The sequence below is a fragment of the Taudactylus pleione genome, unplaced genomic scaffold (assembly GCF_031769625.1).
Source record: "Taudactylus pleione unplaced genomic scaffold, aTauple2 ptg000977l, whole genome shotgun sequence".
Taxonomy (NCBI): domain Eukaryota; kingdom Metazoa; phylum Chordata; class Amphibia; order Anura; family Myobatrachidae; genus Taudactylus; species Taudactylus pleione.
The window spans coordinates 6,801,486-6,829,068 of record NW_028285378.1 but is presented as its reverse complement, the minus strand read 5'-3'; the positions used below and the strand labels follow the sequence as shown (position 1 = coordinate 6,829,068).

The window sequence follows — 27,583 nt, the reverse complement described above, 5'->3', positions numbered from 1 at the left end:
TCTAGCTCAAAGAGCGTTGTACTTTTTCCTTGAATAATATAACTTTTTGTGCTTTGGAACCACACGATTGGACTGGAAAGCGATTATTTCTTAAGCGACTAGAAGCGCTAAATAGCGACAATTGGGTATAGCAATTAAGGGGTATCCATAGACGGGGGCTTGTCAGCTGTGAGATCACGTTACCGAAAGTCGCACAATAGCGTACGGATCTCGGTTCCTCAACAAAGGGTGGAAAGGCGCACCATACGCAGATAAGAACTGTTGAAGGCGGATGGTTGGCTTAGACCAAATCTGTAAAAATTATATCTGCACAACGCCATTTTGCACCATCTACATATTACCTTTGTGTACGGCGCTATGTTATGATTATTAGCGTCGTGCGTAATATTAGAGGTTTTATTCGCTATCAATTATGTTGTGAAATGAATGTATTTGTCATCTAAGGTTTGGAACATAGGGCCTGATTCAGAGCCGCTCGTAAGCGGCCGCTCGTTCGCTCCGAGCGATGTTTGCCCAACTGCACATGCGTACGGATCGTTATACGCATGCGCGAACCAGTCAGTGCGGTCGAAATTCATGTGCTCGCAAAATAGCGAATGCCTGATAATTTGAGTGACAGATTGAGGCGTATGTGGGTGGTAACAGGGGAAGGTGCTTGAAAACGGGTAGTGGAGATCAGAACGCAGGCATGCCTAAAGGTCAAAACGGGCGTTTTATGGGTGTGCATAATTAAAACAGCAGCGTCATTGACCACGTCACTGGGTTATTTTATAGCCAGAACTGCTCGCAAAATTGTGGTAGCAAAAACCAACCACAAGAATAGCGAGCAGCTCATACCCTGTTCGATGTACTCGATTAATCTAATAAATAGCGGACATGACATAGGATGCGAGCGGCCAGGGGGCGTAGTTTCCCAAAAAACGACCGCAAGTTTTGTTCGCTCGTTCAGACCTAGAGGCGTGAACAGACCGCAAAGAGCGAACGGTTCATTTGAATAGCCACCCCTATTTTCTGGACGAGCGAGCGCTAATTGCGTCCGGCTCTGAATCAGGCCCATAGTGTACACGTCATGTTTGGTACCAATCTAAATCACTGTTTATTTGCAGATCTCCGGTCCTATCGGCATGGAGATCACAACATGCGTCTGCAAGTTATGGATTACAATGTATACTCTGTAATGAAGTGTCTTAGCCAGTTTAGACTTGTTCTTCGGCGGGAAACATACACAAAGAGCTGTTGGAGGGCTGAACCATCACTGGACAAACTGACCTATAACCTGCACCATACCAGAAGAACCAAGAGCAAGAACCAATGGAATTATGCCAGCTCATTTCTATTGCATTATAAACTCTCTGTAATATATAAACTAGCGCTCTCGGTCCTATAGCGAGTCATCTTCTTTCTTTCTTGTGACGGAGGCTTCACGTTTGATGCCGGGGATCTGGATCCTGTCTTTTGCACTAATTGTTGTAGATCAAGGAATGTAAAATAATTTTTTTACAATAAGAACTTTTTGTGCTTTGGAACCACAATCAAAGTCTGGAAAGCAATTATTTCTGTTTAGCGATTTAGGGGTATTAATAGAATGCACTACGGGCCTGATTCAGACCCGCACGCGAGCGCTGACCACTCGCAAGCAGGTCGATGGTGGCCCAGTGCGCATGACGGAGCCGGCTCCGTCGTGCGCATGCGCAAGACCCGGATAGCGACGGGCAAGCAGTCGCTCCGGGTCTCGTACCAAAGGGGGCGTGCTGTCGATGGTGAGTGACAGCACGCCCCCTTTGGTGGGCGTGCCGGGGGCGTGGCTGCCCAGACGGAGGCGTTCCCATGGGAACGCCTACCGTCTGGGGCCGGCCCCACTGACATCACAAGTGATGTCAGTGGGAGTGCTTTCGGCTCTGGTTGAGCCGAAAGCACTCCAGGGATTGCGGCAACGAGACCCTACCACAAGGGTCTCGTCGCAAGCCCGATGGTCGCGATGGTCTTGACCATCGCGACCATCTTCCTGCCCGCTTGCTATAGCTGTGGTCAACCACAGCTATGCGAGCGGGCAGGAGGCCGCTATAAAAATCTGGAAGGCCGGCCCTGATTCAGAGCGAGCGCTCTGACAGAGCGTCCGGCTCTGAATCAGGGCCTGTGTTCAAAGCCTGTAACCATTCAGTGTTGTGGAACAGATGTCCGTTATTGTGTGATTTTAAGGAGCGCTGATTAGGGACCTGGGGACAACAGAGGAAAGTTTGTTTCTTTTATTGTAGTTTTGGCACTAAAGTGCGATTCGTACAATAGCGAATACGTATTTCCTGTACTGCTGCCACGTGTTTAACCAATCATTTTGATAGACAGTCTTCTTATATCCATAGCGTGATTACTTGGTAAAACCTCCAAATTGCATTGCCAGAGTTGGGTAAAAGTTTTTCTGTGCAGAAAACGAAAGGTATATGAATGTGTGTTTGTGATGTGAAAAGGTTACTGTTGCAAAGTAACAGAAGGTAACTCAACAGGTGTCTGACGAGGCAAACTGCTACCGGGCCAGTATACAAAGCAGGTATATTGTGGTGCGAAAAATCAGTGGTAGTTTTTCGGTCCAACACCCAATAGTATCGCAAAGTCCATTGATCAGTTAGGTTCTCTGGGGCAATGCGATCAGACCGCACAGTTGCGTAAACTGTGATTGTGACTTGGGTAGTTGTGGGGAGGAAATCACTGGCAAGGGTAAGTGTTATAGGAACAGTTAAATTCTACCAGGGGAGAGTAACTCAAAGTAGGAAGCGAGCAGACGAAGCTTAGGTATAAATTCGCCACACGCAGGGTAGATTGCAATAGGCATTATTCTGTTCCTCATTGTGTAAGCTGACCGAAACGCTTAGCGGGCCAGCCGTACATAACGGGAAGGAGTGCGTGAACGTAGCTCTTAGAAATTGTTCACAAGTGCAAAATTCTCTAGTGATAAGTTGCTAAGCAATTTTCGGAATGGGGGCTAAGAAAACGCTAGTAATGGTCGATGATGTGCTGCTCATGGAAGGGCCGACAGGGTCGGCCAGGTACATACTGTATACTAAGTATGGTGCGTATGCTACTTTGTACTGTGATGAATGGGTCAAGATGACCAAAGGTTTTGTAAAATCTTTCCCTAAAATTGGCATATTCGATTTGGAGGTACTGAATAATTTAAGTGATAGTATATGCATAGTCAAATCACTGAAGAAACGTGTAAAATACAATGACTGTTTAAAGTTGTGGCAGCACGAGGTGAACACGTGGTTGCGTGGTGTGCACACGACGCAAAACAGCGTCATGCATGCGACGTAAGGGTGCGTACACGCGATGCAAAAGAGCCATGTGCACGCAACGCAAGGGAGCACGCACACAACGTAAAACAGCGTTGTGTACGCGCCGCATGGAGGCGGGCACGCTCCGCAAGGTAGCGCTTTCCAAGGTAAAGGGGATCGCGCATGCGCACCTCCACAGCCTTATGCCGATACCAAAAATAATAAAAATTTTACTTTTGTATACTGTGCTAACACCAAACAGAACTGACTGCCTGTAGCCAGGGTATATATGGGAGAGGACCCAGTGTATCCTGGGAGCTGAGAGTTTGTTTAACGGTTTGGTGCCTAGATCACTCCAACCACATACCCCAACGTATTTGCTGTGGACCCCATGGACTCCGAAGAAGAAATGTTTATTTGGAGTACACCATGCTTCAGACATGAGATTCGTCAGTTGCTCAGACTGAGGAAAATAATCCTTAGCCACATTTCTGCCACCTAAAGACCGTAGTCTCAGATTTCGGTGGAACCGCCTCCTCCGAGGATAGATCTAACCGCTCTCACCAGATAGGGGACATGCACAGAGGATTGATGGTCTTCTTCCACTGAATAGGATCCAGAACTCTGAGTATCAGAGTGTGATGAGGAGGATGAGTGAAAACCCTGAGGCAACGTCTGAAGAAAACCTCTCGTGTCCCTTTTTTACTGCCACTGGTCTTTTCGCCTGTACCACTTGCTGAGGGGTTGTAGACTGCAGCATACTCTGACTAGTGAGCAGAAGAATCAAACCAATAGGGATTCATAGGGGACATGTACATAGAAGGATGCAACTGTTATGGGTATCCCATAGTAGGAGGCATTATCGTGGCAGGAGCACGTGATGCTGTGGCCTTGTCCACCAAATGCGACAAAACCTGAGACCAGGAAGCAACCCAGGATGGCTCTTGTGTAGGTGCAGATGTAACAAGATAGAAAAGGTGGCTGCTTACAACAGGCACTACACAACCCATCTTGCACAAAATCCTGTTCAGACAGGCCTGCCAAACAGGATCTACATGACTTGAGCACCAGAGGCTCATCCTTTTCACCTTTACCCTCAGACATGACCAATGAGTGACCGGTATAAGGTGTACAGTATAAATGCAATATGACTCTTTTCACATATGAAAAAAACACCACACACCTTTTTCAGAGGGATGAGGAGAAACACAGTGATATATAGAACTGACAGTTTGAAAAACTAAAGAGATTTTATATATATCGCGCCAATCTCCCCTAAGCTGCGATTTTGACGGCATGTGTACGCTGGCCTCACAGTAGTAGACTAACTAGTGCGCTCTAGTGCGTCTACTACCCATCCCCGGCGACTGACTATATGACCCCGGCCGCCTTAATGAGTACACGTTACACGAGGTCTTCACCCGCAGCCGCCTCTGGTGCGTCTCCTACACCGGATGCCTATACTGCGTGGCACATGATTCCCCTCACGAGGAATCGCTTACCTGCCATCTCCATGAATCCAATCGCAGTCCGGACCCCAGCGACGACAGTAGCTAAGCCACGCTGAGGCCCGACAAAATCCCCAGGGCATATAGCGGTACTGACGTTTCGGCATCGGCAGATGGAGCCGCAGTACTTGCGTCCTATTCAGCACTTAGTACCGCTCAACTCAGAAGCTCAAAAAACTAAGGTAAAACATTAAAGAAAAAGCCTGGGACTGCCTGGGCAGTCCCGCTGTTAAACAGGTGCGTCTGGATACTTGCTGCACACCAAACAAAAAACAATGCTTGTGGCTGGGGTATATAGGGAGGAGGACCAGTGCATGCTGGGAGCTCTAAAGCTGTATGCTGTTTGGTGCAATGGATCTCTCCAAATACATACACACACCCCCTTAACCCCCCCCTCCAAGGTAGATCCAGTGGACCCTGAAGAAGAAAATAAAAGAAAAACAGATAAGACCACACACATGGGCAAACTACCTACAGAACTACAGGGCTAGTAATAAGTAGAAAAGTGCAGACAAGAATATGCACCAGAAATGCAATAAGATAAGGGACCCTCCAGCCAAACCAGAGCCCAATAAAACAGACTAGAAAATAAACCAATACAAGGAAGCACATAACCATGAAAAGCAGATAAGCTGATGAGTCATCAAAAAAATAAAAAACAAAATGGCTGTAAAGGGGCCTATCCATTAGCAGATCTTTTAAAAAAAAGATGAAAGACAAAAGATTTATCTTTTGAAAATTCCTGGGGCTGCTTTGACAGATTTCTGTCATGTACATGACAGATTTTTTCAAACGACGAATGATTTTGCATGACATTTTGGGAGTGGATTTTTTTTATGTTTCTATTCATTTTCATTAAAAAATCGTTCGTCGTTTACCGCAACAGATATTTCTAATATCTGTCAGCGATAAACGATAATTGACCAACATGTTAGAGAAACAAAAGACCAAATTTGTCGGCCCACGGGAGTGCACATTTTGATCCTTCAGAGCCTATCCATTAGCAGATAAATTGAACGACTGAATGATAAATCGTTCATCGTTCAAATTTATCTGCTAATGGATAGGCCCCTTAAGGCAAGGTCCACATCAGCACCACATCCGGATACAATTAATATTAAAATATAGCAGAGATATGAATCCAAACAAATGAAAATAAGAAAAAAAAGAATAAAGCATAGTAGTAGAACTACACTCAGGAAATTTTGTTCTAAAAGTATAAAAGCACACATTGCACAGACAAATCATAGAAAATATAATATATAACAGTAATTTCAGCATCACATAGATATTCAATGGGTCCAGAGTCAGTCAGGAGGATGAGTTCAGACGAGTCAAATAGCCAGTCGGGTAGGAATGTCACAGAATGTATCAGAAGGACGAACGTGAATGCCAGTCACCAGCATGGCAGAGGGAGGTAGGAAATCATGGAGTAGAGGATGAATTGGTAAAAGCCAGACCAGAGACCACTGTGCCATCACAACAATCCATCGTCTAATAAAGTCCAAAGATTCCTTGATTCTAGCAAGGTGCAAAACAGCATCAGGTTTTATAAAGTAGGGGAGTGATGCCATAAATGCCCTTAAAGACCGCCTGGAAGGAGCCCTCGGATAGGTGGATGATAAGCTCGTCCACAGGAAACTGCCCAGCATTTGAAAGTCCTCACAAATGGGACAGAATGTGCAGGAGTTACAGCATCATCTGCAGTGGATACACAAAGGTCTATTGCCTAATTATTTTCTTGTGGTTTTAGAATATGCTCAACAAAAGACAAAAATCACCTGGACAACTGGTACATGAACCCACAGCAAATCTGGACGCAAAAGAGAGAGAGCAGACTGCATTTTCTCTAGTTCCGCCGTGATCCACTCCTCACCGTTATTCAGAGCTTCAAGCACCTCTGACATAATCCATGGACCCTCAAAAACAGGGGGAGTGTTCAAAGATGTAGGGGGGGCTGCGGGGGTCAACCGCCGCCAGGACCGGTGTTGGTAAAAAGTGGGTATACATTTCCAGTTCAGAAGCAGCGTGCCCGATAACGCCCATGATGAGATTCCAGGATCAGAATCCAGCAAGATTACACAGTAACCAGGATGGCAGATGGCACAGACTCCACTAAGCAGATAAAGGAATCCAGAAAAGCTTTACAGGATCGGAGTGATAACTATCAGGAGAGTGCAGCTCCCAAGGACCCAGTCAGTGGATCCAAGATGGCGGCTGCCCTTCAGCAGCAAGATGATCACAGCCAACCGGAGAACTAATGCAGGGATCGGGTACACACAGAGGGAAAGGCTGCCACAACCAGGACAGCAGTGTAGGAGCTGGAGGTTGTGCAACACCCCAGACAAGCTGCATGTAGATGAGGTGAAATACAATACACCGGGAGCCGGCCGGGACCCTCAGCAGACAATGGAATCCAATGGAAAAGAGAAAAGCCAGTTGGATTCCAGACACTGACCAGAGATGTGTCAGCTCAGCCTGAGGCACCGCAGCAGCCAGGGATGTTAGCATTGCAAGACTGCTCGGTGGAGGAGAGACGCCAGCACCTTCCAGCAGATTCAGAAAAGGCAGACGAAGCAGCCAGAAACACCGCCAGAGAGGTAATCTGGTTCAGGGAGAGGCAGGGTAACCTCAACTTCACACTAAAGCTGGATGCAGGCAGGGGACTCCAATAAAAACAGAATTTATGTAGAATTACAGCAGGAGAGAAAAGGACCATATCCTACAGCCTTTCGTGCCAAGAAACCAAACCTACCATAACTTTAGCATCACTCAGAAGTGGAAGTTTTCTTCTCAGGTACTTGAAAGCTTCATCTTCGCTCATCCCCTTTATAATGTTCTTCATAAGTCTGAGTTTGATGTGTAAATGGGGCAGAAAAATTCTGCCAGAGGACCAGAGGACTGTGAGGGACATTATTTTCCATCCTACATTGACTACATGGCTGACAATGATTAAGCATTCATGTATTCAGGTTTGCCAACCTATATATATTCTCTAGATGCCAAAATTCCTTAGTATTTAACAAAATACTCCTATATCATAAATGGAACAGAGCTAACAGCGTTTTAAAGTCATATTAGTTCTTCACATGCGGAAGTCAATCATGTCTTAAATATTTTCACTGTTGTGCAGTTTTATCAGTTGAATGCTTGAATTTGCACAATAATCATAAACACCCCGTTTCATAACCAAGTATTTCTAAATAATGTACCTTTGTACCCATGACTTTTCTACTACTCATATACAGAAGTGTTTATCAAGTACTAAAAAGCCTACTATAAAACCTAAAGTGGAATATGGAAAGTGATAAATCTGAAATTAAGCTATCCACATTAGACTCCATCTTGTTACAAGATGGTGTGTGTCTAAGTTATTCATAAGCATTGAATTGCAGAATATTATAGAGAATGATTTTTGCTAGCCTTTGAGTTTCAGAGAAGCTTGAAATGTGCAGATGTTTGTCAGCCTATGTATGCTCACATCCCTAACAATTCACTCCCTCGTGTATAGATAATAATGTAATGAATACTAACAATGACTGCTGTGTTGGAATGTAGTGTGAAAATACACATATACTGCAAATGTGAGAATACTGTGCTTTATATTATTGAATGACACAAATATAGTCAGAGGGATCTTTGAACACCATACTGGCTGTGTGTTGATTACCTTTCCAGAGTACTCTGCAACACAAGGATCTGACACACAATAATGAGCTTTGGCTGGTAATTAACTACAGAAGATTATGATCAATCAAAAGTGACAGTCAATCTCTACAGCAGTAAACCATTTTGTGTGCATCAATTTATACAAACCTTGTACAGAAAAAGACAGATCTGCAACTGCATCATGGTGCCAGTGTAGGGTAGAATAAGTATATTCTTTTTGGCAGCTGAATTTTCTCCTACAAATAATAGGAAACAACTGTGCATAAATCAAACTGATGTAAGGTAATTTCACCTGCTATGTGCTACAGTACTTAATTTAATATATAAAAAATACAAATGAATAAAAGGCGAAATGTATTTACAACAAATTGTTTGAATCACACTTATATGTAAGATGTAACAGTTACTCAATTTGTAAACATTGGCCCGTATCCAATTCGAGGTGAAAAGCCGAGATCCGCGAAAAAGTATTGCCGATTGCGACTTTTCGCCAGGCGGAAGCTTCTCTGTATTCAATTGCAAACACTTTTCGTGTACGCAATGTAATAGGCAAAAAAGATTCGCCTATGAATAGGTAGAGAAAAAAAAAGCAAAATCGCTATTTTGGGGTGTAAACGTGGGGAAACCAACTCTGCACCGTGGGGTAGTCCCCCCCAAAGAATAACTGCGTAATAAAAAAAAATGAACACCCCAAAAAAGCACTTTGAAAAAGGGGGTGAAAAAGGCAAAGTGGGGGTACAAACATAAAAAGTAGCGAAAGACTTTTGGGGGGTCTACAAGTATGGGTGAGGTGTTTTTTTGACTGCAGGTGTTTGCTAAAGGTGCGTTTTTTACGTTTCTTATAACTTCACTTTAGCAACTCTTAAATATACTTAGACCCATTTTCAAGTACCCCAAATTTGACAGGTATACTTATTTTCTTCAAAAAATACTGCTTTATGCCATTCTTCACCACTTGTGCAAAGACGCTAATTAGTGGCAATTGTGCAAACTTAAGTACATCATACTGCTTCATTGGGGCTAATAATCACTACTACATTGATCCCCAATGTTTCTGCATCTTTTTTGGGGTGGGGGGGGTTCAGGCGTATTTCCCCGATTCTGACACCACTTTTTGAGTATTCTGACATGAATAGGGTGAATCGCGGGTACACGCACGATAAGTTTCCGCAGCTAAAATACGCGATGCAGGTGAAAAGTCCAGCAGTTGAAAAAGTATCACGGTTGCGAAACAAATTGAATACAGCCCATAGTTGGAAACAACTTTCCATTTCCAATATTACTCTCATTTGAACTTTTCACCTCCATTGTTGCTAAAATGGCATACAAAATTGTTAATAAGAGCCTGTCCTGTAATTTTTTTTTTACAGAGCTCCACTGATTTGTGGTACAACCAGTGCTTCAAATTAAAGTTTTTATTCCTAAAATAGGAAGATCTGGAAATTTTCTTAGCAGGCAACATTTTTTTTTTTTTACTTTAAATAGATCTAAAAAAAAAAAAAAATTAAAGAAAAAAATCAGCCTTCTAAAGGCCCAATGGGGTGGAAGCTACAATTAAGGTGATGAACCCGATTAAACAATTAATATATGTACTTTAGTATTTGCCTCCATATATAAAAGATAATACTGTATACTATAGCGTTTCCCAAACTGTGTGCCGCAGCGTACTTACAGGGGTGCTGGGCCCATCCACCACCAGGCGTCTTTTTAGAACATCTTTGGAGAGCTAGCCCAGTCTCTGTAGCCCTATAGTTCTCCAGATTTAGGGAGAACCGCATTAGAGAAGGGCCGGGTGGAGATATTACAGACCAGCAGCTCCAGTCCTTCCTTTCTGTTGCTCTGGTGAGACTCCAGGGTCAGAGGATTGTGTGCTGAGCCCTGATTAGTGGAGCCCGGCACATGTTCCTCTGATCCAAGCAGAGGGTGGGAATACAGCGGAATGTCCTGGTATCATGGAGGAAGAAGTTGCTGGCTCCATATCAAGGTGGAAGGTACCTCAGTCTGTCTGGTTGTGTCTGTGTGTGACCATCCCTGCCTGTATGTAACTACGAGGTGTGGCTATTAACAAGACTGATATATTTTTAATTATATTAAAGTACATTTCTACTCCGTACCCCTTCTATGTACACCCATTCTAAGATAAGAATGAGTAAGCAAAGCACCGCTTCTGATTCTCTCTCGCAAAGTTGCTAGCACATTTTTTTTGTAGTGTCGATTCACTGTTTCACCTTCTACTACCCATTCTTCCAAAATAACACCCTTGCTATCAAAGAAAACAATTAACATGGCTTTGAATTTGGATTTGCTTTGACGTGCTTTCTTCATTCTTGGCGGGTTTTTCCAATGCATGGACTGGCGTTTTGTCTCAGGATCCTACTCGAAGATCCATGTTTCAAAAACTGTGAATCCGCTATAATTTGTTCCAAAATACAAATTCTGTACAAATTTGCTTTCGATTTTCTGTCTGCTCGACTGTGAGAAGCCTTAGAACCATCTTAGCACAAACCTTTGTCATATTAAGATATTGAAGCAAAATTTTAGTTTTTTCATCTGTGTTTACAAATTCTGCTGTCATTCGGATACTGAGCCAACAGTCAATTGAAACAATTTTCTAATTTTTTCGAAAATTTTATTTGTTTCTGATGTGGAAGTCCTTCCGGGATGTTCAACATCTTCGGTATCCCCACAGCCCTCATTAAATCTTGTGTGTCACTCAAACACATGTGCACATGACACAATCTGCCACTTAAGCCTCGTTTAGCATACGGAAAGATTCAGTGGAAGTTTTGTTTAATTTAACTCGTTGCGTTCAAGTTAACACGTTGCTCTACTTTTGAGCCAAGCATTTTTACAATGTACGGGAAAATACAAAATTATGGTATGAACATACCTGTTGATAATTATTTTTCTTCAAGGTCCATAGGAATTACCTTGGGATATATAGTTGTACGGCATCCATTGCCCCAAACGGCAAAGCTTCGGAGCTCCCAGCATGCACTGGTCCTCCTCCCTATATCCCCCGCCGCCAGTCACAGGCATTTAGTTAGTGACTAAACCTCGTGGCAAGAGAATGGAGAAGAAAGAAACATTTCACCAGAAACACTCCACATACGAAGAGGGAATCTTGTGATATACAGCTTTAAGAACAGGGTCCATGTGAGGCCAGGTGTGTCAGGGTGGGTGCCCTGTGGACCTCGAAGAAAAAAAATCATCAACATGTATGTTTATACCATAATTCTGTATTTCTTCTTCGGGTTCCATAGGGTACACAGGAATTACCTTGGTACGTCCTAAAGCAGTTCTTAGGGGTGGGGATGCTCCTGAGAAGATAGAAGAATCCGCCGCCCAAAGGAAGCATCCTGAGAGGCATACGTGTCAAAAGCATAGAACTTTATGAACGTACTCACAGAAGACCAGGAAGTTGTTCAGCAGAGGCGCCTTACAGCCCATGACGGTCCGACTGACTGAGTAGAACGGGCTGTCACCTTGTTTGGTACAGGCAAACCAGTCTGCGTACAGATCTGTGAGATTGTCATACGAAGCCAGCGAGACAAGGTCTGTTTGTTGGCTGGCCAACCTCTTTTGTGAAATCCATACAAACACGAACAATGAGTCTATTCTCCTGATGGCCTTGGTCCGGTCCGCATAGACCCTAAGAGCCCGGACCACATCGAGTAAAGCTTCGCCTGTAGACAAGCCTGATGCTTGGAAGGCTGGAACCACAATTTCCTCATTAATATGAAATGGAGAAACTACCTTTGGGAGATAGCCCGCCTTGGTGCAGAGGACAGCTCTATTCTAATGGAACACTAAATACGGGGAGCGACAGGACAAAGCTGCCAGATCAGACACCCTTCGAGCTGAAGAGATGGCCAGGGGAAACAACGGTTTTGCCGTCAGCCATCTCCAGTCCACTTATCCAAGGGTTCAAAGGGATGCGTTTGTAGCACCTTAAGAACCAGAGACAGATCCCACGATGCTACCGGTGGGAGAAACGGAGGTTGCAGTCGCAACACCCGCTGCATGAATGTTCTGACATCCGGCAGATTAGAAATTTTGCACTGAAACCACACCGTCAGAGCAGACACTTGCACTCTCAGGGTGGCGAGGCAGAGACCCGAGTCCAAACCGGCATGGAGAAATGCCAGCACTCTAGCTACCCTGAATACCTTAGGGTCATATTTCCTGTTGTAACACCACGGAAAAAACGACCACCAAACCCTGTGATATATGCGAGCAGAAGCTGGCTTCCTTGCTCTAAGCATTGTCTATCACTGACAGAGAAAAGCCCCTGGCTTTTAACACTGAAGACTCAAAAGCCAAGCAGTCAAAGCCAGTCGGTGTAAATCCTGGTAAAAGACATGGGCCCTGTATTAACAGGTCCCGTCGCAGAGGCAGTGGAAACGGATTGTCTACTGACAGGCAGGAGCTATTAGCACTACCCTGCCGCCTTCCTGCTTGAATCTCCTGATGACCCTTGCGAGAAGGGAGATTGGAGGAAACAGGTTGCCATAAGGTCCGCATCTGGTAGCCCCCATTTGTCCATCAGGATCTGAAACACCTCCGGATAAAGAGCCCATTCTCCGGCGTGTATATCCTGGCGACTTAAGAAGTCCGCTTCCCAGTTGAGAACTCCTGGGATGAACACGGCTGCTATCGCTGAAAGATGGCTCTCTGCCCATAACAGAATCTCTGCCACCTCTCTCATAGCCGCTGGACTTCGTGTGCATCCCTGATGGTTTGTATAGGCCACTGTCGTCGCGTTTGACTGCCCCGAAGAAGGTCCTGCGCTAGAAGAAGTGCCCTGTGCACTGCCCGAATCTTTAACACATTTATCGGTAGAAGGCTTTTTAGGTCCGTCCAACTTCCCTGGAAAGTGTGCTGACCCATTATTGCTCCCCACCCCCTCAGGCTTGCGTCTGTGGTGAGGAGTACCCATTCCGAGATCCACAACGGACGACCCCTGTCCAAATGAGTCCCCTCCCCTCAGAATCATCTGTTTTTTTTATCTGATGATGTTGGCCATCCCACCGCGCCAGGATCCACCGCTGTAGGACTCTGGAGTGGAATTATGCATAAGCCACCATATCGAATGTGGCCCGGTAGACAGACACTACCTGGCTGTTGAGTAGCCTGCGTACTCGCGCCTGGAGTGCCACAATCTTGTCCTCCGGCAAAAAGCCCCTCTGTTGTCTAGAGTCTAGTATCGCCCCTAGGTGCACCATCCTCTGGGTTGGTGACAGGGAAGACTTCTTCAATTGATCACCCACCCATGCTCCTGCAGGGAAACCACAGTCATCCGTAGGTGACACAGTAATGTATCCTGAGACTGAGCTAATATCAGGAGGTCGTCCAGGTATGGCAGGATCCTGATTCCCTGACTCCTGAGACAGACAGTCATGAATGCAATTAGCTTTGTGAATACCCTTGGGGCTGTTGCCAGCCTGAAGGGTAAAGTCTGGAACTGAAAATGTTGGTGATTCACTGCAAACCTGAGAAACCTCTGATGGGATTCTGTAATCAGGACATGCAGGTATGCATCCTGTATATCCAACTAAACCATAAAGTCTCCTGGTTCCATCGCCAGCATGATTGACCGTAACGTCTCGGTGAAACTTCAGGATCCTGACAAATTTGTTGAAGGATTTCAGATTTAGGATAGGTCTGTGGGACCCATTGGGTTTCCTGCTCAAAAATACGTTTTAATAGTAACCTATTCCCTGTTCCATCATAGGGACTGGGATAACAACCCCTGAATTCAGAAGGGCCCCGAACTCTGACCGAATCCCCCGGTAGATCCGTAACCATGAAACTTCGAGGGGGGTGGTTTTGGATTGTTATGGCATAGCCCTGAACCAGAAAAAAAAAAAAAAAAGGAATTTGCCCTCCAGCACACTGCAGCAATGTCAACAAAATATACTTAAATCCTGATAATAGAGATTCAGAGGTATTAGTTACATACATTTGCAAATATATGAATAAGCGCCAGGCCATCGTCAAGGCTCCTCTATACAGGCGTCCCTAACATTTACGGGTTCACGTCCGAGAAGCAAGGTACCCCAAAAAATTCCAGCCAAGGACCATCCCCAGGGCATCACATGCAAAGGGGAAAAAAGGCGATAGTGAAGTGTAAAGAATAGAATGGTAAAAATAAATCAATGAGTGTTAATGAAATAAGAAAGAATTAAAATGACAAATAATAAACAATTAGAAGAGTGATAAAAAATATCTATGTGAATTAGGTGATGTCCTGAAAAAGGTCCAGCCAGAACAACTCCGGAGGCCCCACTCCCAAACGCTCACCCCAAAATAATTATTGCTACATAATAGTAGCACCTGTGCTATGTCATTAAGCTGATATGAGCGACCACCATACTTTTTGTTTACAGCCCTGAACCACCAACTCCCTTACCCAAGCATCCGAGATTGTTTGATGCCAGGCCCGGGAAAATTGCAGAAGTCAGCCTCCCAACCTGACAGGAGGAGGCCTGCCCCATCAGCCAGCAGCTGGATGCTTGCTTGGCCAAAATTTGATTAAAGTGTGGACCGAAGACCAAAGTCGCCGCATTGCATAATTGTTCTGCAGAGGCGCCATGGCTAAATGCCCACAACGGTCCCACAGACTGAGTTCTGTCACCAAGTATACACATGAGAAATAGTCATACGCAGCCACCGAGCCAGAGTCTGCTTGTTAGCTGGCCAGCCTCACTTATAAAAGACATATATAACACAAAAAATGCATCTGATTTTCTGATGGAGCTGATGCAATCCACGTAGATACGAAGAGCTCAAACCACATCCAGAGAAGCTTCCTACAGAAAGGCTAGAAGACTACAATTTTCTCATTTATATGAAAACGGGATACCACCTTTGGAAGGTAACCTGTGCTGCCAAATCAGAAACTCTGCAAGCTGAGGAGATAGCGAGGAGAAAGAGTCTTCACTGTCAACCATTTGAGGTCCACTGTGTCTAAGGGTTCAAAGGATGGAGCCTGCAGCGTCCTGAGAACCAAGGATAAATCCCACTGTGCCACCGGAGGAACAAACGGAGGTTGCAGACGGAGGAAACCCTAAAAAAAAATGTTTTAACATCTGACAGAGTGGCAATTCTGCTCTGGAACCAAACTGACAATGCAGAAACCAGAACTCTTTAGGTAGGCAGACGAAGGCTTAAGTTTAGTCTAGCGTCAAAAAAAGCAAGAACTCGGGAGACCCTGAAAATTTTACGGTCATAATTTCTGTGGGAACACCAATGAAAATATGAATGCCAAATCCTGTGATAGATGCGGGCCGAAGCGAGCTTCCTTGCCCTAAGCATCGTCTGGATCACAGAAGTAGAAAAACAGTTGGCCCTTAAGATGGAAGACTCAAGACCCATGGATAGACATAGGTCAGATCGTGAACCAGTGACTCCTGGGCCAGCCAGCTATTAGTATCATACTGTTGCCTTCTTGCTTGAATTTTCAGACAACCCTTGGGAGGGTGGATTGGAGGAAGCCGGTTTGCCAACCTGAAGTCCCACCTCACCGCCTTGTTTAGGCCCCGCACCTGGGGACCTTGTGGTTATGACGTGATGTTATGAGGTCTATGTCCGGTAGTCCCCGGATGAAGAGCCCATTCTCCGGCGTGTATGTCCTGACGACTTAGCAAGTCCGCTTCCCAGTTGAGGATTTCTGGGACGAATATTGCAGAGATTGCTGAAAGATGGCATTCTGCCCAAACCAGAATTTTCGCCACTTCCCTAACAGGGAAGATAAAGACTCAAGGGTTCTCTAGGACCTTGTATCCGCCTTCTAGGTCCTTAGCCAAAGGGTCCTCCGAGGAGCCACCGAGGCTGCCAATACTTTAGATGCCAGAATACCTGCATCAAAACTGCTTCCCCAACATACGCAGCTGCTTCTAGTATTTGGCAGAGAACACGGCTGTTCTCTAGTAGCATCTGGCATACTATTTTCCAGAGACATTGTCCATTCCTCCATAGCCTTAGTCACCCAGGCTTCGGCCATAGTCGGCATGGTAATAGTTCCAGAGAATGAAAAAAATTATTTCAAATAGTTTAAGTTTTCCATCTGTAGCCTCCTTAGGATGGGATACGGCAGAGATAGGTAATGTGGAGCTCTGGATCAATCCTGTCACATGAGCATCTACCGTTGGAGGAACTTCACATTTGCTACACTCATCAGGTAAAAATGGGTACCGAGAAGTTAAATTCTTTGTCACATGGAAACACCTATCTGGAGTATGAGATTCGTCAGTTGTTCAGACTGAGGGAAATAATCCTTTGCCACCTTCTGACACCTAAAGACCGGAGTCTTAGATTAAGGAGGAACCTCCTCTTCCTCTATACTTAGGACAGATCTAACTGTTCTCACCAAAGAGGGGACATCTGAGGATTGGTGGTATTCCTCAACCGAGTAAGAACCAGAACTCTGAGTTTCAGAGTCTGATGACAATGATGCCGCCATGTGAGGATCCTGAGGCAATGCCTGAAGGATACTCTCATGCTTTTGCTTCACCACCACTGGACTATTCGCTTCCATTACCTGCTGACCGGCTATAAGAGCATAAGCATCAAACAAAAAAAAGATTTATTTTTTTTGAGATTTTTGCAGATTTGAAAACCTGCTCCAGAGAACTCAACCTCAGACTGGGGCGACTGTTCATCTTTCAGCAGGACAACTACCCTAAGCACACAGCCAAGGTATCAAAGGAGTGGCTTCAGGACAACTCTGTGAATTGAATATCCTTGAGTGGCGCAGCAAGAGCCCAGACTTGAATCCGATTGAACATCTCTGGAGAGATCTTAAAATGGCTGTGCACTGACTCTTCCCATCCAACCTGATGGAACTTGAGAGGTGCTGCAAAAGGAATGGGTGAAACTGCCCAAAAGATAGGTGTGCCAAGCTTGTGGCATTATATTCAATAAGACTTGAGGCTGTAATTGCTGCCAAAGGTGCATCAACCTTTGGCAGCAATTTTTGCTGCAAGTATTGAGCAAAGGCTGTGGATACTTATGTGCGTATTTTTTTTTATATTTTTTTTTATTAAATTTGCAAAAAATCTTAAAAAAACCTTTTACACGTTGTCATTATGGGATATTGTGTGTAGAATTTTGAGGACAAAAATGAATTTATTCCATTTTGGAATAAGGTCGTAAGATAACAAAATGTGGAAAAAGTGAAGAGCTGTGAATACTTTCTGGATGCATTGTACTTAGAAGGATGTAAATGTTATGGGTACCCCATAGAGGACCTGAGACCAAGAGGCCACCCAAGATGGTTCTTGTGCAGGTGCTGGTGTACCACATTGGAGAAGAGGCTGTTTACAACAGGCCCTACACAAACCATCTTGCACTAAATCCTGTTCTGACAAGCCTGCCAAACAGGATATAATGATACCAGCGTAGGAGGCTCAACCTCCTCCTTTCCCGTACTTTTAGACATGTATCACAGGTAAAAGGTATAAATGCAATGTCTTCACAAGTAAATGTGCAAGACTATGTAAAACTCCACACCTGTACAGAGGGATGAGGAGAAACACAGTGATAGATATATCTGACAGTTCAGAAAATAAAAAGATAGTGTCATTACAGCAGCTAGCATTAAAGTCACATACAATTCAAATATAATACATATGTCAAAGCAAATGTAAATTCAAATGGACTCTGAATCAACTGACCAAACCCCCAGGGGCTTGGTAGGATATAGAACACTGTATACCTGACCCAAGGGAGAGGCATACAGGGAGACTGACCCACACCTCTGAGAACCAGTAGCATTCAGCAGCGCATGGTAGGTGAACTGCGAGCATCTCAGTACACGAGGTGGACATACTTAACAAACAAGACATGGGAACCCACACATGAAGTTTCGTCTGTGTTGGGGGAGAAGCGGCCAGGGAAGAGCCTATCTCCCCATAACTGCGATTTTGACACCCGGGTATGCTGGATTCCCAGTAGCAGACGCGTACTAGTGCGCTGCTAGTGTGTCTACTACCCATCCCCGATGTCAGATGATAAGGTCCCGGCTGCCTTAGTGAGGCACTCTGACGAGCCCTTCACCCGCAGCAGCCTCTGATGCAGCTCCTACACCGGAAGAGAGGACTGCAGCGCACGATTCCCCACAAGCGAGGAATCATCTTACTTTGTCATCTCCTTGGATCTGATTGCAGTCTGAGCCCCAGCGTCGCTGCTAGCTAAACTTCACTGAGACCAGCCGAAATACCCAAGGCCCGTTCAGGAGCTGGCGTTTCGGCATCTGCGGAGGTAGTAGGAGTCGTAGTACATGCGTCCTTTTGGACACCAAGCGAGGAATCGCCTTTTAGTACTAACAACCCAGTATATATAAAAACTAAGGTAAATCAAAAATTAAAAAAGCCTAGGACTGCCTAAGCAGGCCTGCTATTATAAAAAGTGCGTCTGGATACTTGCCGAGCACCAAACAAAAAAACAATGTCTGTGGCTGGGGTATATGGGAGGAGTCCCTATGCATGCTGGGAGCCTCAAAGCTGTAGCTGTTTTGTGCAATGGATTACGCCAACTACATACCCCAAAGGTAGTTCCTGTGGACCCTATGGAACGTGAAGAAGAAACAAGCAATTTCAATGTGCTCTAATAAAAAAAAGTAGACAAGATAGATAACTCAAAATTTGTTTGGCAAATCTTTGAAAAAATAGCTATTCCCCAAAAAAATTACAGCTCTGAAATTGTATTCCTTCCCACTGAAATACAATCCAAAAAACAGACTAATTTTAAAATCTGACCATTAACTTTGGGATTAAATTTCAGTCAAAAGGAAGTGAGGTAGGTAGCTTGAAATATGCTGAAAATAATGGTTTTTATCCCAGCTTTCTATGACTTTTCTGAGCCGAGATATTGCATTTACCCCAAACAGTGAAAAATTTCATATACCATAATACAAAAATGGGCGCCATCTTCATTTGAAGGTAAATAAAAATAAAGTAATGGTTGTTTCTGACTACCAACTTACAGGAGTCATCACACACAAAAAATAAATTTTTTTTAAAAATGGTCAAGCAACCAGGGCTGGACCACTCCACATGTATTAAAATCCTCACAAAACAGATTAGAATGGGTGAGGAAAGGGAGGAGGAGGAGACTGCATTTAAAATAGGGAGCAGGTTGGTGTTGGACCGTACATACAGAAGCCTTAAGCTGGGTACCCACTATACGATATGTTGGTCAGTCTTGCGATCCATGATGGTTCGCAACATCCATCATATTGTGTGTACCCCTAATTCATCATTTGATCATGATGTGGCCACATCTTCCAATACGTTATGCAGCACTTATGATGGAATGATGCGACAGATGACATGGTGTAGTTACACTAAGCATGTAATATATTGTGTTGTCGTTCAGCAGTTTGTGTAGCAGGGGCTGGCTAGCAACTTTTAGCCTGGGGGGCAAATGCATGCAGGCGGCCCTGGCAGAGGAGTAGCGTGTAGCCAGGGTGTCCGAAGAATATGCGTGCTACGGCCCCCCCCGCCCCCCCCAAGTGTTCCAGGGAGGAGGCGGGTCCATATGGGATTAATGTAAGGTAAAAATAAAGATTAGGGCAGCCCCGTCGTAGTGCCCATATGCAGTGCCCCCGTGTGCCACAGGAGAGAACACCCTTATGTAGGCCTCCAGTAGTGCCCCCAGTAGTAGTCCCCCCCTTGTAGTGCCCCCAGTAGTAGTAGTCCCCCCCTTTGCAGTGCCCCCAGTAGTAGTCCCCCCCTTTGTAGTGCCCCCCATTAGTAGTAGTCCCCCCCCCTTTGCAGTGCCCCCAGTAGTAGTCCCCCCCCTTTGTAGTGCCCCCATTAGTAGTAGTCCCCCCCTTTGTAGTGCCCCCATTAGTAGTAGTCCCCCCCTTGTAGTGTCCCCAGCAGTAGTAGTCCTCCCCCTTGTAGTATCCCCAGTAGTCGTAGTCCTCCCCCTTGTAGTATCCCCAGTAGTAGTAGTCCCCCACCCCCCTTGTAGTGCCCCCAGTAGTAGTAGTAGTCCCCTTATAGTGCTCCCAGTAGTAGTAGTCCCCAGTAGTAGTAGTCCCCTCCCCCTTGTAGTGCCCCCAGTAGTAGTAGTCCCCCACCCTCCTTGTAGTGTCCCCAGTAGTAGTAGTCCCCCCACCCCCCTTGTAGTGCCCCCAGTAGTAGTAGTCCCCTTATAGTGCCCCCCAGTAGTAGTCCCCAGTAGTAGTAGTCCCCCCCTTGTAGTGTCCCCAGTAGTAGTAGTCCCCCACCCCCCTTGTAGTGCCCCCAGTAGTAGTAGTAGTCCCCTTATAGTGCCCCCAGTAGTAGTAGTCCCCTCCCCCTTGTAGTACCCCCAGTAGTAGTAGTAGTCCCCCATCCCCCTTGTAATGCCCCCAGTAGTAGTAGTCCCCCCCTTTGTAGAGCCCCCAGTAGTGCCAGACCCCCCCCCCCCCAGTAGAGAGACAATATAAAAAACAAAATAAAAAAAACCCACTTACCTAAATCCCCGCTCCGGCCGCCGCCATCTGCTCCTCTGTCTGTCCTCCCGGGCCGGGCCGCTCTGCATTATGGGAGAGACGTCATATGACATCATGACGTCTCTCCATTGCCCACTGCGGGAGCCGGAAGATGGAGCAGCTCCCGCAGTGGACGCAGCAGCAGCTAATGCGAGTCTGACAGACTCTCATTGGCTGCTGCTTACAACAAACACACAGCTGCAGGAGCCGGCGGCTGTGTGTTTGTCAGTGTAGCGCTGACCGAACTCCGTCCGGTCAGCGCTACACACACGGTGCAGTCTGTGTCACAGTGACACAGACTGCACCGGCCCGCGGCACGCATGACGCTGCGGCGAGGGGGGCACATGGCACCCTGCCCCCCGGCCCAGCCCGCCACTGTTGTGTAGTGTGTACGGTGATGTGACATTTTGCTGCGTCAGCACATCGCTAAGGTGTGTACCTAGCTTTACTGTAGCACAGAGGTAGGACACTTGTAGCACTTCAGGTGTTGTGAAAATTTGGGTTATGGTAGACTAACCTAGATAACTCCTTTTCTTCGAGGTCCATAGGGTCCCACATGGATATTATGGTTGGAAGACCGGGCACCAAACCGTTGAAGCTTCTGCTCCCAGAATGCCCTGGGAGCAGAACACTCCTAGCCATAGGAATTCAGTTTAGTTAACAAGCCTCAAGGCAGGAGAAGGAAAGAGGAAAAAGGAAGAACAAATCGTACACCAGAAACACACTTACATAAGATGAGGGAATATGTCAGTGTAAGAATATAACAATGAAGCCAGGTGCATCTGTGGACCCTATGGACCTCGAAGAATAGGAGTTATCTAGGTAAGTCTACCATAACACTAATTCTCTTCTTCGGGGTCCAAAGGGATCCAAAGGGATACCATGGGGATATCCTAAAGCAGTTCCCCTAGGGTGGGGGACGCTCCGAGTAGAAAGGCGAACTCGTCGCCCAAAAAAAGCATCCCGAAAGACAAAAGTATCAAAGGCATAAAACCTAAAAAAAAAAAAAAAAAAAAAGGTGTGGACAGAAGACCACGTGGCTGCCTTGCACAATAGCTAAGCAGAGGCAACACGGCTAAATGCCCACGATGGCCCTACATACAGAGTAGAATGTGCTGTTAACATGCTTGGGACAGGAAGATTAGCCTGTGTGTACACCTGAGACAGTGTCATTGGCAGCCATCTCGCCAGTTTGCTAATTAACTGGCCATCCTCGTTTCTGAAAACCATATAATACAAAAAGAGCATCTGATTTTCTAAGAGTTTGTACGCTCCACATAGATACGGACAGCACGAACTACATCCAAGAACGCTTCACCTACAGAAAGGTCTGGAGCGTGAAAATTTGGAATAATAGCTTCATTCACATGAAAACGGGACACTACCCAACTGAGTACTCACAGTATGAAAATAGCAGCGATGGCCAGAAGATTACTTTCTGTCCAAATCAGAACCTTTGTCACTTCTTTCATGGCTGTATAACTTCTTGTGCCTCCCTGATTGAGGTAGGCCACTGTAGTCGCATTGACTGACTGGATCAGGACCGGCCTGAATTGGAGCAGGTCCTGTGCCATAACAAGAGCTCTGTATACTGCTCGCAGTTCCAGAATGTTTATTGGCAGATAACTTTCCTGATTTGTCCATTTTCCCTGAAAGGTGTGACAACCAGTCACTGCCCCCATCCGCGAAGGCTGGCACCCGTGGTGAGAACTAATTTGGAATCCAGAACGGGCGCCCTTTGTTTAGATTATCCTCTCTCAGCCACCACAGGAGGGAGTGACGAACCTCTGGAGTGAGAAGGATCCTCTGAGACCTTATCAGATGATGCTGTCCATTCCACCTGGGGGAAATCAATCTTTGTTGAGACCTGGAATGGAACGGAGCATACCCCACCATGTTGAAGGTGGATACCATTGATCCCAGTACCTGCATTGCTAACAGAATGGATACCCTTCTCTTGTGTAGCAGCTTGCGTATTCGCAATGACAGATCCACAATCTTGTCCTCTAGCAGAAACACCCTTTGTGCCCGAGAATAGAGAAACGCTCCCAGATGAACCATCTGCTGTGTTGGGGAAAGTGATTTCTTTCAATTGATTATCCAGCCATGCCTTTGTAGGCAGGCTATGGTCATTTGTAGATGGTTTTGTAACATAACCAGAGTCAGTCTGTGCCAAATTCAGAAGGTCGTCCAAATAGCCAAAAAAATTGACCAGAGTTTCCAAACGAAACTTGGGTACATGGAGGGTTTTTAGATTTAGTAAAGGGCAATAAACCCTATTCAGTTTCTGAATCAGAAAACAGATTGGAATAATAACCCATTCCTTGTTGAGACACATGAACTGCGACTATTATCCCTGCCTGTAGCAGGGAGTGAATGACTCCCTGAAAAGCTAAGGCCTTGTCCGCATCTGATGGAGGATCTGTGCGAAAAATTTCTGGTTGGGATATCTCCTGAAAGTGAGTGCATACGCCTGAGACCACTTCTCGGACCCAGGCATCTGTTGTTGTTTGACGCCAACAATCCGCAAACTGAACAAGTCGGCTTCCCACTCTTGGATCCTCCCAGGAGGCCCGCTCCATCAGGCCGAGGGCTTGTTATCCAGCTTAGAGGTTTGACATCTTGCCAGGCCAGACCTATTAGTTTGTCGCTTAGACTTGCAAAAACTAGTTGGCCTAGAGGAAGACCGTTCTTTTGCTCGTCCCTGAGGACGGAAAGACAAAGGAAAACGGTCTAGATTTAGTATTTGACTTGGATGACAGACCTGCAGATTTTGAAGCCAACAGAGTAGTGATTATATTAACCAACTCTGCTCCAAAAAGTACCTTTCCATAGAAAGGTAAGGATTTCTAGGGCCCTCTGATCTTAACCAAAGGGTCCTGCGTGCCACTATTGATGCTGCTGATGCCCTAGAAGCAAAAATTCCAGCATCCACTGCAGCCCCTCCCAGACAGGAAGCTGCTTCCCGTATGTGGGAGATATTCATCACCTGTTCTCTGGTAGCATTTGGTAGTGAATCTTCCAATGCTCCTATCCATTCTTCAACAGCTTTGGCTACCAAGGCTCCAGACAGATGATGAGAATATTGCTTTAAGACAGGCTTCAATCTTTATCTGTGGAGTCCTTCAGCGAAGATGCTGATGGAATAAGGCAATGTAGCATTTTTGATTGAACATGTATTACATGAGAATCCACAGTAGGAGGTACCTCCGACCTAGTACATACAGAAGATGGGAACAGATACAATGATGTTATTCTTTTATTCACATAAATCAGTTCATCAGGGTTATCCCATGCCTCCTCGATAAGTTATGTAAGCTGTTCAGATACAGGGAACTCCGTTTTGACCACCTTCCGGTGGTGAGTAAACATTGGAGCATTCTTGCTATGAGCTGGTTCATCATCCTGAATATCTAGGACTGATCTAACCGCCCTCAAAAAAGAAACATCCACCGTGGACGGATGATCCTCCTCCCCAGAACTAGATCCTGGTGAGGAACCCTGTGCATCATCTGATTCCCCTGTGGACCCCAAGAACATCAAAGAAAGAGTTAACGAAGGTATGTTATACCATAACTTTTATTTTCTTCTTCGGGGTCCACAGCAAATACGTTGGGGATGTCCCAAAGCAGTTCCCCTAAGGGCGGGGATGCTCCTGTGTCTTAGTAGAAGGAGAAACCAAGCCCGAAGGAAGCATCCTGAGAGGCAAAGGTGTCAAATGCATAGAACTTGACAAAGGTGTGGACGGAAGACCATGTGGCTGCCTTGCATAATTGTTCCCCAGCGAGCCACCCACGAAGGTCCCACTAACCGTGTAGACCGTGTACAATGCGCAGTTACAGAGTCTGGCACCACCAGATCGGCCTGAGTGTATGCCTGAGAAATTGCCATACGAAGCCATCTGGCCAGTCTCTGCTTATTGGCTGGCCAGCCACGCTTATGACAGCCATACAGCACAAAAAGATAATGGGACTTCCTGAAGTTGTTGGTGCGATCCACATAAATACGTAGCGCACAGACAACATCCACAGAAGCCTCACCTACCGAAAGGTCTGAAGTCTGAAAAGCTGGAACCACAATTTCTTCATTTATATGAAACCGTGATACCACTTTAGGAAGGTATCACGCCTTAGTACGCAGTACCGCTCTATCCTGATGAAATATCAAAAAAGGAGAGCGGACAGAAAGAGCTGCCAAATCAGAGACCCTACGGGCAGAGGCGATAGCAAGAAGAAAAACTGTCTTTGCTGTCAACCACTTAAGGTCTACTGATTTCAGGGGTTCAAATGGGAGAGCCTGTAATGCCTAAGAACTAATGTCAAATCCCACGTGGCTACCGGGGGGAAACCTCAGAGCACCCTGAAAAAATGTCCTTTGTCCTTACATCAGGCAGCGGGGCGATCTTCCGCTGAAACCAAACCGAAAGTCCCAAAACCTGAACTCTCAGGGAGGCCAGATGGAGACCCCACCACTCTAAACCAGTCTGAAGAAAGACAGTCAAAGACAGACGAGGAAGATTTGTGTACAAGCAAGGACCCTGTATTAACAGGTCCGGCCTTAGGGGAAGAGGACACGGAGTATCTATGGAGAGACTCTGTAGATCAGTGAATCAATGGCGTCTGGGCCACGCAGGAGCTATCAATATTACCGTACCGCTTTCCTGCTTGACCTTCCTGATGACCCTGGGAAGAGCCGCCAAAGGCAGAAACAGAGATGCTAGTCTGAAATTCCACCTCACTGCCAAAGCATCTACAAATTCGGCCATGGGATCCCTGGTCCTGGACCCGAACCTGGGCACCCTGTGGTTGTGCCTTGAGGCCATGAGGTCTATTTCTGGCAGACCCCATCTGTCCACCAGGCTCTGAAATACATGTGGATGAAGAGCCCACTCCCCGGCATTTATATCCTGCCGACTCAGGAAGTCCGCTTCCCAATTTAGGACCCCTGGTATGAACACGGCTTTTATTGCCGGAAGGGGACGTTCTGCCCAGATGAGAATTTTTGATACTTCTGCAATGTCCCCCCGACTCAGTGTGCCTCCCTGATGATTGAGGTAGGCTACTGTAGTGACATTGTCGGATTGTACCTGTACAGACCTGCCCTTCAGTATTCCCTGGTCCTGCACCAGCGCTCTGAATACTGCACTGAGTTCTAGGACATTTATGGACAGAAGACTCTCTGCCTTCGTCCATCTTCCTTAAAAAGTGTGCTGACCTGTCACCGCCACCCAGCCGTGAAGACTGGCATCGGTCATGAGGAGTGCCCAATCTGGAATCCAAAATGAGCGACCCTGACTGAGACGGCACATCTGCAACCACGACCAGAAAAGGATCATCTGAGATTTTATTGAGGGTACTCCCCGTTCCAGAGCAAGAGGATCAACTGCTGCAATGGTCTGGAGTGAAATTGGGCATATTCCACAATGCTGAAGGTGGACACCATCGACCCAGCACCCGCATTGCTGACTGCACAGATACCAGCCTGCTGTGAAGCAATTTGCATATCCGCAACTGAAGGGCCGCAATCTTGTCCTCAAGCATATATATTCTCTGCGCCAAGGAGTCCAGCAGGCGTGCCCCCAAATGTACCATCTGCTGCACTGGAAGAAGTGATGACTTCTTCCAATTTACAATCCAGCCGTGACTGTAGACAGGAAACTGTCAGTCCAAGATGATACTGCAACTCTTGTGTAGACTGCCCCAATAACAGGAGATCGTCCAGGTATGGCAGAATTCTGATGTCCTGGCGCCTGAGATATGCCATCATTACTGCCATAACCTTGGTAAACACCTGAGGGGCTGTTGATAAACCAAAAGGCAGTGCCTGAAACTGGAAGTGTTTCTGCCCAACAGCAAACCGCAGAAGCTGCTGGTGGGATGGTGTAATTGGTATATGCAGATAAGCATCCTGGATATCCAAAAGATACCATCAAATCCCCCACTTCCATTGTCAACACAATCAACCGCAGTGTTTCCATACAAAACCTGGGCACCTGAATAAATGTGCTGAGCCCTCTTAGGTTCAAAATAGGCAGGTAGGACCCATTTGGTTTCTGAATCAAGAATAGGTTGTAATAATTAACTTTCCGTAATTGATTCCCTGGAACCGGGATAATCACACCTGACAGGGATTGTATAGCCTGTTGGAGGGCCAAGGCCTTTGCAGAACCTACTGCCGAAGTTATGCAAAAGAACCTCTGGGGAGGACTTCTCCAGAATGTCAGGGTGTATCCCCGGAAGACTACTCGGCCTCCTACCCTGGGATCCCCCAGGGGTAGGCCCGCCCCATAAGGCCACAGGCTTATCCTGGGACCTCTAACCTTCCCCTGCGGCACAAAGGACAACTCTTTAGGTCGGGCAACAGATGCTGACGGTAGACCAGCCGTTTTAGAGGCTGCCACTGTAGCCACAATCTTGTACAGTTCCGTGCCAAACAGAATACCTCCCGTAAACGGAAGGGATTCTAAGGCCTTCTTGGACCCTGCATCTGTCTTCCAATCCCTAAACCACAGGGCTCTGCACGGCACAATCGAGACAGCCGATGCTTTAGAAGATAATATACCAGGCATCCAATGCTGCCTCTCCCAAATAGGATGCAGCCTCCTTGACATAGGAAATAATCTCCAGCTGTTCCTTGGACATTTCTGGCAGATA

At 46.1% G+C, this 27,583-nt stretch overlaps 1 protein-coding gene across 1 annotated transcript in view; it reads right to left on the bottom strand.

The window, feature by feature from the left end:
- The window catches only part of WDR75 (WD repeat domain 75), a 292,493-nt gene that overhangs the window by 215,903 nt on the left and 49,007 nt on the right, over window positions 1-27,583 (bottom strand). The window contains exon 8 of the mRNA XM_088460739.1: window positions 8,594-8,682. Within this exon, the coding sequence (XP_088316865.1) occupies window positions 8,594-8,682 (89 nt within the window). The remainder of the gene's footprint in view (window positions 1-8,593; window positions 8,683-27,583) is intronic.